This window comes from Urocampus carinirostris, chromosome 1 (assembly GCF_059441175.1).
Source record: "Urocampus carinirostris isolate Australia breed hairy pipefish chromosome 1, RoL_Ucar_1.0, whole genome shotgun sequence".
Classification (NCBI taxonomy): domain Eukaryota; kingdom Metazoa; phylum Chordata; class Actinopteri; order Syngnathiformes; family Syngnathidae; genus Urocampus; species Urocampus carinirostris.
In genome coordinates, this window is record NC_142349.1 from 8,263,923 (window position 1) to 8,276,485 (window position 12,563).

At 37.8% G+C, this 12,563-nt stretch overlaps 1 protein-coding gene across 1 annotated transcript in view; it reads left to right on the forward strand.

Annotated features, from left to right (window-relative positions):
* The window catches only part of mgat5b (alpha-1,6-mannosylglycoprotein 6-beta-N-acetylglucosaminyltransferase B), a 103,749-nt gene that overhangs the window by 2,986 nt on the left and 88,200 nt on the right, over window positions 1–12,563 (forward strand). The window contains exon 2 of the mRNA XM_088355280.1: window positions 3,082–3,194. Coding sequence (XP_088211406.1) covers window positions 3,082–3,194 — 113 coding nt within the window. The remainder of the gene's footprint in view (window positions 1–3,081; window positions 3,195–12,563) is intronic.

The window sequence follows — 12,563 nt, forward strand, 5'->3', positions numbered from 1 at the left end:
GAATATTTCAATATGATTTATATTCAGAAAGGATGTTTTTAACATAACATTCTATTTGTTTTCCTATGGTCCAGATTTCCTCCTCTTAAACACACTGTGCATTCTAGAGACCACATTATCATGGCACTAATCGTCCTTTAGACATAAGTATTGTCTCTTAACATGTTTGTTCTTGTGAAAGTCGTGACGCAATGGACACAATATGTCTCTCATATTGTGTCATCACTAAAAAATGTGATTAAATACAGTTGTGTATTGTGCAACCGACTAAATAAGCCCCCAAAAATGTTAGTATTATGCGACAAAAGATACAATTTTTCATGTTTAGTTTTTGGAATGTTATATATATGTATATTTGTCGGCATAAAAATCGAAAAAAGAGGGGGGAAACATTTCAAACACAGGTTGAAAAAACACTTGATTTTGAAAAGGTAATTTAACAAGACAGTGTGTATTTTTATTGTCTCCTAGGGGGTAATACACTTTGTTTACTAAAAATCTACTATAGATGAATCTATTCAGATTTCCTTTGTGTATTTCATGCTATATGAGTCACTTGCAATACTATTATCAGTTAGTAGGCATCTGGAAACATGGCAAAACCAGGAGTTGAAAACGGACAAATACACAAAGAGGTAAGTATTAGTTTCAGGAGCGAGCAGCAGCAAGTCAACTGCAGGAGAGAGAGTGGGAAAGGTGAGAGGAGAGAGAGTGGGAAAGGTGAGATGGCACAACATTCATTTGGACAGGTAACTTAAAATTAGTTTTACCTGGTTATATCAGTATCAGAAATTATTTTCCCCCCATTTTATTAACACTCCACTTATTGAAACATGAATATTTTGTTGTTTGTTTGTTTGTACATGATTCAATTGTTTGTTTGTTTGTACATGATTCAAATTGAATCTTTTCTTCCGGCGCCGTCACGAATGGCAGCCACTCCAGCAGCTCCCGTGTTATTTTCGATTGTTCTCGATTGTTCTCAGCTCAGGGATGCTGCTGGAAATGTGAATTTCCCTTCGGGGATGAACAAAGTATCTATCTATCTATCTATCTATCTATCTATCTATCTATCTATCTATCTATCTATCTATCTATCTATCTATCTATCTATCTATCTATCTATCTATCTATCTATCTATCTATCTATCTATCTATCTATCTATCTATCTATCTATCTATCTATCTATCTATCTATCTATCTATCTATCTATCTATCTATCTATCTATCTATCTATCTATCTATCTATCTATCTATCTATCTATCTATCTATCTATCTATCTATCTATCATTGGAGCCTCGGTCAAGCTCCTTATGTTGCATGTGCAAGTACGTGCATTTCTTAGACACGCTCAAAAAAGCTTTTTTTTATTGTCCTTGAGGTTGGGTTTCGTGTTTGGTGTACTGTACTCGAGACTGGCCTCTACTTACTTTCACCATTTTCATGCTACACTAACATAAAAACAGCAACAAAAACATTAAGCATGAAGCGACTCTCCACCCCACCCCCGTCCCTTCATCCCTCCTACCTAATGTGTCCCGCCCCAAACAGCATTGATACAAGTAAGATAAAAACGGATAGACACAGTGGTGGAAAAAATATAAAAGGGGTCTTCAAACTAATTTGGGCATTGTGAACACATATTTAATAGAGAATATATTCCACTACCAACTTCTTATGGACACCTCAAATGATGCACCCCACCCTAAACTCAATTTTTGTATAAACATAATTGATGCTGTAAGTATGGTAGTTTTTCCTCTCATAGTCGATTTAATAATTTTAATGAAAAAAATTGTATTTAGCACACCCTCATTCAGGTCTTTGCAGTTATAATTTAGCCAAGTTTAATTAAAGGAACACTGTGTAATATTTGACCACTTTACGCCGCTCAATTGTATAGTGCAACTGAAAAAGTTTGCGACAAAGCTAAAGAAAGAATACAAACAATGGAGACTGAAAGTCACCAAAGTGCATTTTTGTTTTTCAGCCTTTCACAAGGGTTTTGGTTTTGGGGGGTTCCCGGAGCAGCAGCATGACATACAGTCATGTCAGGTGCCTCTAAGTGAGCCTCATGTCATGTAAAATAAATACAAATTTCTCGACAAATATAAGAAAAAAGTTTTATGCTTATTTAATAGCTTGTGTATTTATGCTTATGATTTAAATCAGTATATATTTCTTGAATTAAGGATATTTTTACCACCAAAAAGCACCAAATAACATACAACATCCCTGTTGTATTATCAGAGTTATTTAAATTATCCCCTCGTAAGAATTCAATTTTTAGTTTGAGACATTTTAGTCATTCAGAGTTGACAGGTATGCATGTGCCCCTACTTATAGTTGCCTCTCGGACTTTTCTAATCCAAAATAAAGAACACATCCAAACAAATAATAAACCTACCTGCAAAACTAACTATAAAAATGGTGACTCAATGAAAAAAGTACAAATGTATTCTTTTGGTTTGAGTTAAACCTCTCCACAGGTACATTTGCAATTTGTAACAATGTCAACCCAAACCAAATATTGTTTTAACCAAAGCAGATCTGTTAGATTTTGGGCAATGTTGGGTGTGGTTGTATCCTTCAACAATTAGGATCATAGGGGCACTATTTCCTGTGGTGTGTCGTGGGCAAGTACAGCGTGGTGGCGCCCATGCCTCCCCAGGGCAACACATGTTTTACTGACTCGCTATGACTTTGATGTGAGTTGCTTTAGCATCAAACATGGCAGGCATAACGGCTATTAGTCATTGTCGAAAGGTAGTTGGAATGTCACAAGGGGGCTTTGTCTACCACGTCCGTGTAGACGTTTATCGCGGCATGTCTAAATTCCCACTTCCTTTCACTGAGACAATGCAAAAGATTGTTATTTCAAGCTTTGACAGAGTGTGTGTAGTGGTTCTTTTAACAGGCTCACTCGATACTATCAAATCCATGTAATGGGGCAGAGAGATGGGAAATTACACTTTTGGGTCGATTCTCACAATGGAAATAAAACTTGCCAGGAACTCATTCACCATCATCCGCGTGCTCTAATGTTCGTCATCTTTCTTTTTTTCTTTGCCAATCACAGGATTTTTGTGGTCGGGGTCGGCTTCTTCAGTTTGTGCTTTCTAATGACCTCTCTCGGGGGCCAGTTTTCAGCCAAGCGACCCTCAGAGTCTCCTTTCACCACGCGGGCAGAAGGTAAGCCTGCAGTTCTTCGCCAGGGCTTTTGGCCCCATCCGTGCTCTTTGTCGGTAATGGACAAACAACATCATGCTGACAACCGCATGGGGCTTCCTTGATTGCTGCCCAGCATGCTTGCCTTGTTCATCTGAAATTGTTCATGATTTCCATCTTGCTTACATAATATTTTTCAGGAACTAAACAAGATTTGGTAAACTTTTTTTCCGTTTCTCTGTAGTTTTAAAAGGTTGCTTTAAGGCACTAAGAAAACATTGTTCATTGGAACGTATTGTAACATTATATAAAAATTAAGTTCTTGTTTTAATTTTTGATGTCTTAGTTAATTATATTTTTATATTGTTTACTCGACTTGCCTATTCTCTGTGTAAATTTACAAGTAATTAGCTCGGGCCATGAGTAGTAACCGCTTTCATGTTTCTTGACACATAGCCACAGACAGCTTGTTGGCAAAGTTTATTCTTTAAAAAATGACTGAACATATGTCTTCGGCTAGCGTTTTTCAAAGGCGAGGTTTTTTTTCTCTCTTGCTGATATGAGTGGCAAGCTACCCAGACCAGGAATACAAGAACAATTTGATTTATCAAAGAGCTCCACATCAAGGTCTTAGTAGGAATCGGACCATTCCTTTGCTCTTGACTGTGGGCTGCTAAACTTTGAGAATCAAGTGTGCTTATAGCGCATACTTGTGGTTTTGGGATTCCTTAAACTGGATAACATTGAAATAGTTCTTTCTTTGCTTATTTGATGAACCCTCTTGTCGTTGATTTGAATTGTCATTGGAATTTAAAGTGTAATGTTGTATGACCTTAATCTCTGACACGAAAACAAATTTAGGTTGATGCGAAAAACCCTATCAATGCGCATGAAAGTCAAGTGAAGTCAAGTCATGTTTATTTGTATAGCCCTTAATCACAAGGAATCTCAAAGGGCTGCAGAGACCACAGACTAATGCAGACTACAGACTTATTACACCATCCCCTGATCTAAAACCTGCATGAGGGCAAGGAAAAACTCAAAATCCTCAACATGAGGAAAACAAAGAAACCTTGAGAAGGGACTGCACATGTGGTAATCCCCCTTCCAGGATGACCAGGCTGCAATGGATGTTGCAATAATACATTTTGCGACTAATGCTAGCCTTATCAAGTGTCACCGACCAGAAACAGACACAGGACCCAATAGAGCTCGTTTACTCAGTTTTATTGATAAAGAGGGAGAGTAGGGCTTGCTTCCAGGATCCGATGGTTGACGGACAAGGGTAGCAAGTGACTGGAAACGCGGAAGTGGCACTTCCGTGTCGAGCGAGGATGATCGTAGATTTGCAGGAATACTAGTCGTTAGCCGGAATGAGAGAGCAAGGGTGGTATCGAGTTCGGAAACAAGGTCGGCAACAGGACTCAGGCAGGTAGCGGGGCGAAATAGGTCGGATGTCGGGATGGCAGAAAAGGGTAGAATCGGGTCCAGAAACAGGTCGGCAACAGGTATCAGGCAGAGGAAAACAGGGCAGGAAAATCGGTTCGCAACGATCTGTCGGCGTCCTCTTGAAAGCTGGGGGTTTAAAAGAGTCTCTTAGCCAATCAGCTCTCAGGGCTGTTGGTGCCTATAGGCAGTCACAGGTGCCTTGAATCGGCAGTCATGACAATCAACCAAAATTAAAGTAGATGACCAGTCATTAAACTGAAATATAAATAAAACAGGGTTATTAAACAAAGATTAACCAAACTTAAAACTTCTCATTCAACACCTTAAACCAAGTAAGAGTGTTATTTTAATATGATTTATGTTAAATGTTAAAAGTCTATTGTATCGCCCATTGTTGATTAAATCGCACTTTTGTTCAAAATAATTTTGACCCCGGTGTTTCCTATATTAGCTTTATCACTCATACAACTTAAAACTAGTCCAGTAGCTTCCCCTTCATCTGCCTTGTAGCATATGTGCTACAACATCCTCCCAAGTTTACACATACAGTATACAGTGGCCCCTGTGCATACAAACTACTGAAGTTGTGAGCAATTCAAGGAACAAGATGCCTTTCGAGTAAAAATCTTGCTCGATATAAAAGGAAAAAAAATCCATGTTTTGAGACCGCTTACCGCCAGCATCAGCCTGTCCCAGCTAGCACATATGTCGCAGCCCTACAGACCTGATCCCGCACCCTTCTGTTGTTTTTTTAGCGCATTGCATCTCCTTTTTGTGGCTTTTTTGTGACTTCATCCACAAGTTCTGGACAATGAAATGGAAAGGTGTTTTCTGAGAAAACAAAAGGATTATATCTATCGAAATAAACACAGAAAATCTCACTCCCTCACTCCTTTATCCTTAGTGTCATCAGGAAGTATTTTTTTTTAGCTATATAGGGTCTACTTTGATGATTTTGGGAGGCCGGTAACGGATTAATTAGTTTTTAATTATTTCTTATAGAGAAAGTTATTTCGAGATACAAGAAAATTCTTAATAGGAGCTCAATCCAGGAATAAAATATTGTCGTATGTAGAAGAGCCAAAGTACTTATGAGCAGTTTTGCTCTTTTGTTTACTTGTAGACAGATACTGTAAAACCTAATATTGGTAAAATTCCTGTATTTTACTGGTTGCAGTAATTTAGAAGATCACTTTTGTTGTCTAAAATATGCAACTATATCCATATTTTCAGTACAATATTATCAAGGTTTATCCAGTTAATTGCTGTACTTCTTATTTACTAGTTCACTTCTTCCAGTAAAATATTGTAATTTATTTCCGACTAATGATTTTTAGACTCCAGGATTAACTTACCATTCAAATTTAGTATATGTGGAGTAGAAATCCCACTGAGACACAGTGCACTTATAAATTGTCCAAACAGGAAAGCTTTACATGCTTACACATGAGGAGTAATGCTCCTTTTGTTTACACCAATCCCACAATATAAAAAATGGAGGAAATTAAAAAAAATATATTGTTTGGGCGCCGGACATTATAGGAGTTATCTGCCACTGAAAGTAGCACAAAATGAAAGTTTCCCGCTATAATGCTAGTCGCTTTGGGGAGATTCCTTTGTGAATAAAAAAGGATTGCCCATTCCCAAGAACCAGCAAACATGGTGGTAAATCTGAAACCGTCCTCTTACTTGTTGTTGCTTAGAGATTTGGTCCTGTGCTCTGGATCGTATAGCTCACTTGCTAAACTCAAGGCCGCAGTGCAGGCCCACACGCGAGACAGTAGAAAAGGAGGACGAGCTATCGATCAGCTCCTCTTTTTATGAGGACCAGAGACCCTTGACCAGATCATACCTCTTTGGGCGCGGTCTTAGTTATCTGATACTCGCAGTATCAGGGGGCGATGTTAGAAGTTGCTAAACTTGTTAAAAAGTCAAATAAGTAAGGAATTTGCGTATTGTTCTGTACTTGAGAATGCCCCTTCAATTGACATAATTACGTAAGGTGAGAACATTACTTTATCAATACATAGCCTTGGACATTTTAATTACATTCAAAACTTCATGTTATCTGATTTCATTATGGTACATGGTGAATTAGTATGACCAGGGATTGTACAAAGAGCACACAGTCGTTCCATCCATTCCAAAGTGAGTTGTTTGAAACAAAAAATGGTGTAAGTCGTTTATTTGCTGGGCTTATTTGTTCTACACTTGCAAGACTTTCTTTAGATACTTAGTTACAGTATATAGTACGGCTAATGTATGAGTTTCTCCCGTTTTATCTTTTTTTATTATATAAATCTCCATATCATTATTTTAACCATTTGAACTAATAATTTGGTGGTAATTAACGCACCTTCTATTTTAATGTAGTTATTTACCTATTTAGTCCTTGTTTTATTCACTTGATGTCTCAATGTATCCAATCGTCTAGTCATAATCAGTCTCTAGATTATTCGGATAGTGGTGTTCAGAATTACTGTTGGAGGGGAGACCTTGAGTTTTGCCTTAAGTTTTATCAAACCACCTGTAGGATTCACTCTGGACAAAGGACTGGTTTGTAGCTAGAATCTGCAGGAATCAATCTGGACAAAAACTGGTGTGAAGCTGGGATTTGTTTTGTTTTTGGTCATGTCCTGCCTCTCTGGTATTTAAATGACTGTCAGTTATTTTGATAGCGGAATTATAAAAACATAGTCTTCTTTTTTTTTCCTTTTCTTCGTTTTTATTGCCATGAAAACCTAAAGAAAACTGCTTCACTCCAGCGTTTGTTATAGCCACCATGTCTCCGGGTTTTTAAACAAATACAAGGAAGAAAAGTCTGTCCTCCTTCAATATCACTGTGAATATTATTTACGCGTGACATAAATCAGAAGTCACATGGACTATAATTTTCTTTTTACTTCCAGACTGTAAAGAGCTTCACTCCTCTGAATGAAGTGATACGTTGCCGTTAACAATCTACCATACAAATTAAATCAGTACTGATCTCGGACAAATTGTTATATTTATCATGCTGCGGCTGCATCGACTCGCTACAACGGGTCAGGTGTATCGACATTTCGTTCTGTGTACATTGTTACAAAGAATGACAATACAAAGGAAATTATTATTATTATTATTATTATTATTATTTTAGCTCATACGTTTGTGCTATGCTTCTGCACACACGAATGGCAACAGTTATTCTGAGAACTGGCTTTTTGGTCTATCTTTTTATTTTATTATACTCACGGTTCTGGCGACTGTGAACAGACTGTTCATTATAATATATATATTTTTTTATAATTTACGCAATCTTTAGAACAGATTCATTAGTAGCCTAGATGGTAAGGCGCCCGCTTTGAGACTGGGAGGTCGGTGGTTCGCGCCCCGGCCGAGTCATTCCTAAGACTTAAAAAGTGGTCGGCGGCGCCCTCTGTTGGCTGCGGCTGCATCGGCTCGCTACAACGGGTCAGGTGCAATCGACATTTCGTTCTGTGTACATTGTTACACAGAATGACAATACAAGGAAATTATTATTATTATTATTATTATCAAATCAAGCCATCTTTCATTTGTATCACCCACCCAATCAATGTCTGTGTGTGTATAATTAGCACAGTGCCACTGAGTGTACTTTGAAGTGTGGTAGCAGAGGAAGCTCCACCCATGTGTACTCTGTCCTCTTACATAAAACTATTCAATGGTTCTTGCTCATTAACGAAGCCCTACATGCAAAGTTGTAGAAGAAGAGTGTGTTGCAGACGACAAGAGAGCTGTCTGATTAATTTAGCTCTCATGGGCTATAGCCAGGGGAAGGCTTGTTTGGCCTTTAGCTCATTAAAATCAGGCTTACTGCAAGCCACGTAACATCAGTCTGTGAGTTTTTGTGTGTGTGCGAACGAGTGTGAGAGTACATCCATAAACATGTTGGTGGAAGTGCTTTGGTAACACAGTTCACACTTCCACTACCTATTCAGCCTTCAGCTCAGACTCAAAACACACGTGCACACGTCTGCGTACATGCATACAAATATGCAAAAACACTGTTGAATACAAGTCATTGGACACACAGTGAAGGCCCGCTGAAAAGGTTTTTGCTGCTGTCCAATTTGTTTTACCATCTGTCATACATTTAAAAATCGGGGCCAATCAATATTTTAGAGCTGATTTGTATTGAAAATGTTCAAATTTTAGTACTTTTGCTCATTTGAACCATAACAACAAAATTCATACTGAATCACCTATTTAATTCAAAATAAGGGTATTTAAATCAGAATCTTCTTCTTTTTCAACAATGCATTTCTGAGGTTTTGAATTAAGATTCTGTATTAGCAGAAGTATAAAAACAAATGTTTTTGACTGAAACTTAAATAAAGGCAAAGCCATGTGATGGGAACATTTACCTAACAGTTTTGTTAAGTCAAGTCATGTTTATTTGTATTGCCCTTAATCACAAGGAGTCTCAAAGGGCTGCACAGACCACAAATTATTGCAAACCACAGACTATTATTACACCATCCCCTGATCTAAAACCTACATGAGGGCAATGAAAACCTCAAAAACCTCAAAATGGGGAAAACAAACAAAAAAAAAACATTGAGAAGGGGCTGCACATGAGGAAATCCCCCTTCCAGGATGACCAGGCTGCAATGGATGTTGTAATGACAATTAATACACAGATATCATCAACAGGAAATATAGGTCATTCATTGTCGATTTGTAATTCATTAGATTGTGAACTGTATTCTTCATGTCCTATCAAAAACATGTCTGTCCTGTTATAACCGTAAAGGTCTTGACCAGGTTTTCTTTGTTGCTTTGTCTTTTTAAAATATTTGAACATTTTTTTCACCCATTTGATTTATGTAGGATTGTTTTTGTTGTTATGTTTTTGTAGCAGTGTGTGTTTTGTTTCCAGGTTACTATTGAGTTTTGTGTACATCTTGTAAACATTTTTCCTTATTTATCCCAACAATCTTTTTCATTTTACATTTTCCTTATTCATCCCAACAATCTTTTTCATTTTATTTTCCTCTTTTAGGTCTTTATTACATGTTTTTTTCTGGATTTCCACACATAATCTTATTGAACAACAATATTCACTAGGTTGTCATCAATGACAAGACTAATCTAATTCAATTCCTGCTTTATTTCAGCTATTGTCTAGTAAATAAACTAATAAGTAAATGAATAAATGGTTTTGACCTGTAGACTTTGCATCCCTGCCTTTCTTTCTCTACTCCCACTTTACTGATCCCCAACATGCAAACAACACAGAACAATTTTATGTGTCATTCTAAAACAAAAACAATAATGATCACCAAAGAGATTATTTGTATAGGGGCTGTTCCTTCTCAGTCGGAACTCTGAACTATTGGATCTTAAACAACAGTGAGTGTTGGAACTTAACTTTTGGGTTTTGGCTAAAAAGCCAATTATTATGTTAGGCAAAGGTCACTAGAACATCTGACATTAATTAAAAGTTAACCATTCACACGTAAATATAATGTGGATGTCTGACTCTCCTAAGACCAGTTTCGGCTTCTGAGTGGTTAGCGTGTCAGTCCCACAGTTCTAAGTTCCTGGGTTCAAATCCAGCTACTGGCCTTTCTGTACGGCGTTTGCATATTCTAACTTTTCCTGTGGGGGTTTCCTCTGGGCACTCTGGTTTCCTCTCACATACCAAAGACATGCATGGGTGGTCAGTTGGTGTCTCGATATTGTCCCTTTGTATGAATGAGCGTGTGAATTGTTGTATGTCTAGATGTGCCATGCGGCTGGTTGGCAAACAGTTCAAGGTGTCCCCTGCCCACTGCCCGAGGTGGCTGTGATGAGCTCCAGACCCCCCGGGACCTTAGTGAAGATAAGTGGTGCAGAAAATGGATGGATGATTCTGGACACATTCCAAATGATTAGTTTATTGATTTTACTATACATTTGGAAAGGATAGAAACAAATATTTAAGTGTACTGCACATCATAGTTCCCAATGGTTAAAATGAAGTTAATTTACTTGATTTACATACATTTACATTTATTTACATCCAGTTAAAATTATTTTTATGATATAACTATCAAAAAACATGCATTCAAAACTAGAGTTTAAAATGTTTTAAAGTTTTATTTATTCAATTCTACTCCCAAAACGTTTTTTTTTTAATTGACATGTAAAGAGGTTGTACGGTGAAAGACTAGTTAGCAGGTCTCTCTCACAATTTAGAGGTCCTGGATGGAATTTCAGCTACAGATCCCCGTGTGCGGAGTTTGTTCTCCACATGCCTGTGTTGTATTTTTTTCGAGCACTCCCGTTTTCTCCCATATTCCAAAGAGGCTCCATGTTGATTGATGACTTAAAACTTGTGCCTCGTTAAGAATGCATGTGTGATTGGTTGTATGCTTATATGTGCCCTGTGATAATCTGGCAATCAGTTCAGCATCTCCCCTACTGGGATGGACTCCGGCACTCCCTGTGACCCTGGTAAAGATAAACGGCTTAGGAAGTGACGATATATAGAACAGAAACGACACCAACCTTAACATAGGGGATAACATTGAAAATGAATGGATTTTAGAACCACCGCTGTCCATGATGCAGTTTTTACATTACTTGCCAGGGAAACAAATCCGTCCTAGCTGACTCATGTCTTGATGAGAGCCTAATCTACTATTATAATGCGTGCCTTTTGCTTGACACATTCTCTTGAAGGTACAAGAGGCTAATGATGTGAAAAAGTAGAAGTGGAAGAAAGTTGGCACAAGGATACGTTTTCAAAGGAGTGGGAAGCATTAAAAGACAGAAACGTTTGATCCAAGCTATCTCAAAGGCTCTAGTGTTTTGCAGGTACTTTCTTATAAGTTCTTTGAAGACCACCCTCTCTGTATCTTTCAAACCTGAAGGTCCTAATGCAGCATTGCCTAAAAAACCTACAGGATACTTACATTGGACAAGGTAGATGAAACGTTTTACATGATAATATTATTCTATTTTTTCAGCAAACATTCTCTACGTAAAAAATTCTACCTGCACAAGATGACCAATAATTCTGAAATAATTTTTTTTTTCTTTCATCGTAAAGCAGGGGTCAGGGATGTATGACTAGCAAGTCATCAATGGCTCTTTTCATAGGTACATCTGGTTTGGATATTAAATAAGGGCCTCACTTATTTTCTTTATGCCATGCCTTTTTTAGTGTATGTTGAGCCTAAGTAATACAGAATGACTCTTGTTTTGTCTAAAATATATGGGGTAAAGTTGCAACTAAAGTTTGCACTCAAGGTGTTACACCAATATACCCAGCTTTGGCTGTACATCTCTATGGAATCCTTTATATGGAGGCTCATTAAACAATTTGTTTTCACTGTTAGGACTCCTTATAATGAAAACCCATAGAAACAACTACAAACGTCCTAAAACGTCAGCCAGGCACCCAGAGCAATTTGATCAGGTGAGCGCTAGGAGTGGGCAGATCTTTGCACACATAGCACACTCCCCTAAATAAATCCGTATCCTTTTCGTTTGCAATATTTTGTGACAATTTACAGAAGAGCTCTGCTTGCATCTTGATTTGAAAACATTATTCAAGAAGAAACGATGGCCAAAATGAGCCCCAAATATCTCAAATACAACGTGTCACAAACGTGAGTACACCCCTCAGATTTCTGCAGATATTTCATTACAATGTTTATTAGAACATCACTGAAGTAACATATAATAATAATAAATCTGTTAACAAAGGCCATGGCTTACTGGAAAAATATCCTCTGGTCTGATGAGACAAAACTTAATTTGGCTCGGATGGTGTCAAGCACGCGTGGGGGCAACCAGGTTAGGAGTACACACATGTTTGTCTCATACCTTAAGTCAAGCATGGTGTTGGAAATGACATGGTTTGGGGCTGCACGAAGGCCACTGGAGTTGGGTAGTTGCATTTCATTGAGGAAAACATGAACTAAAGCATAT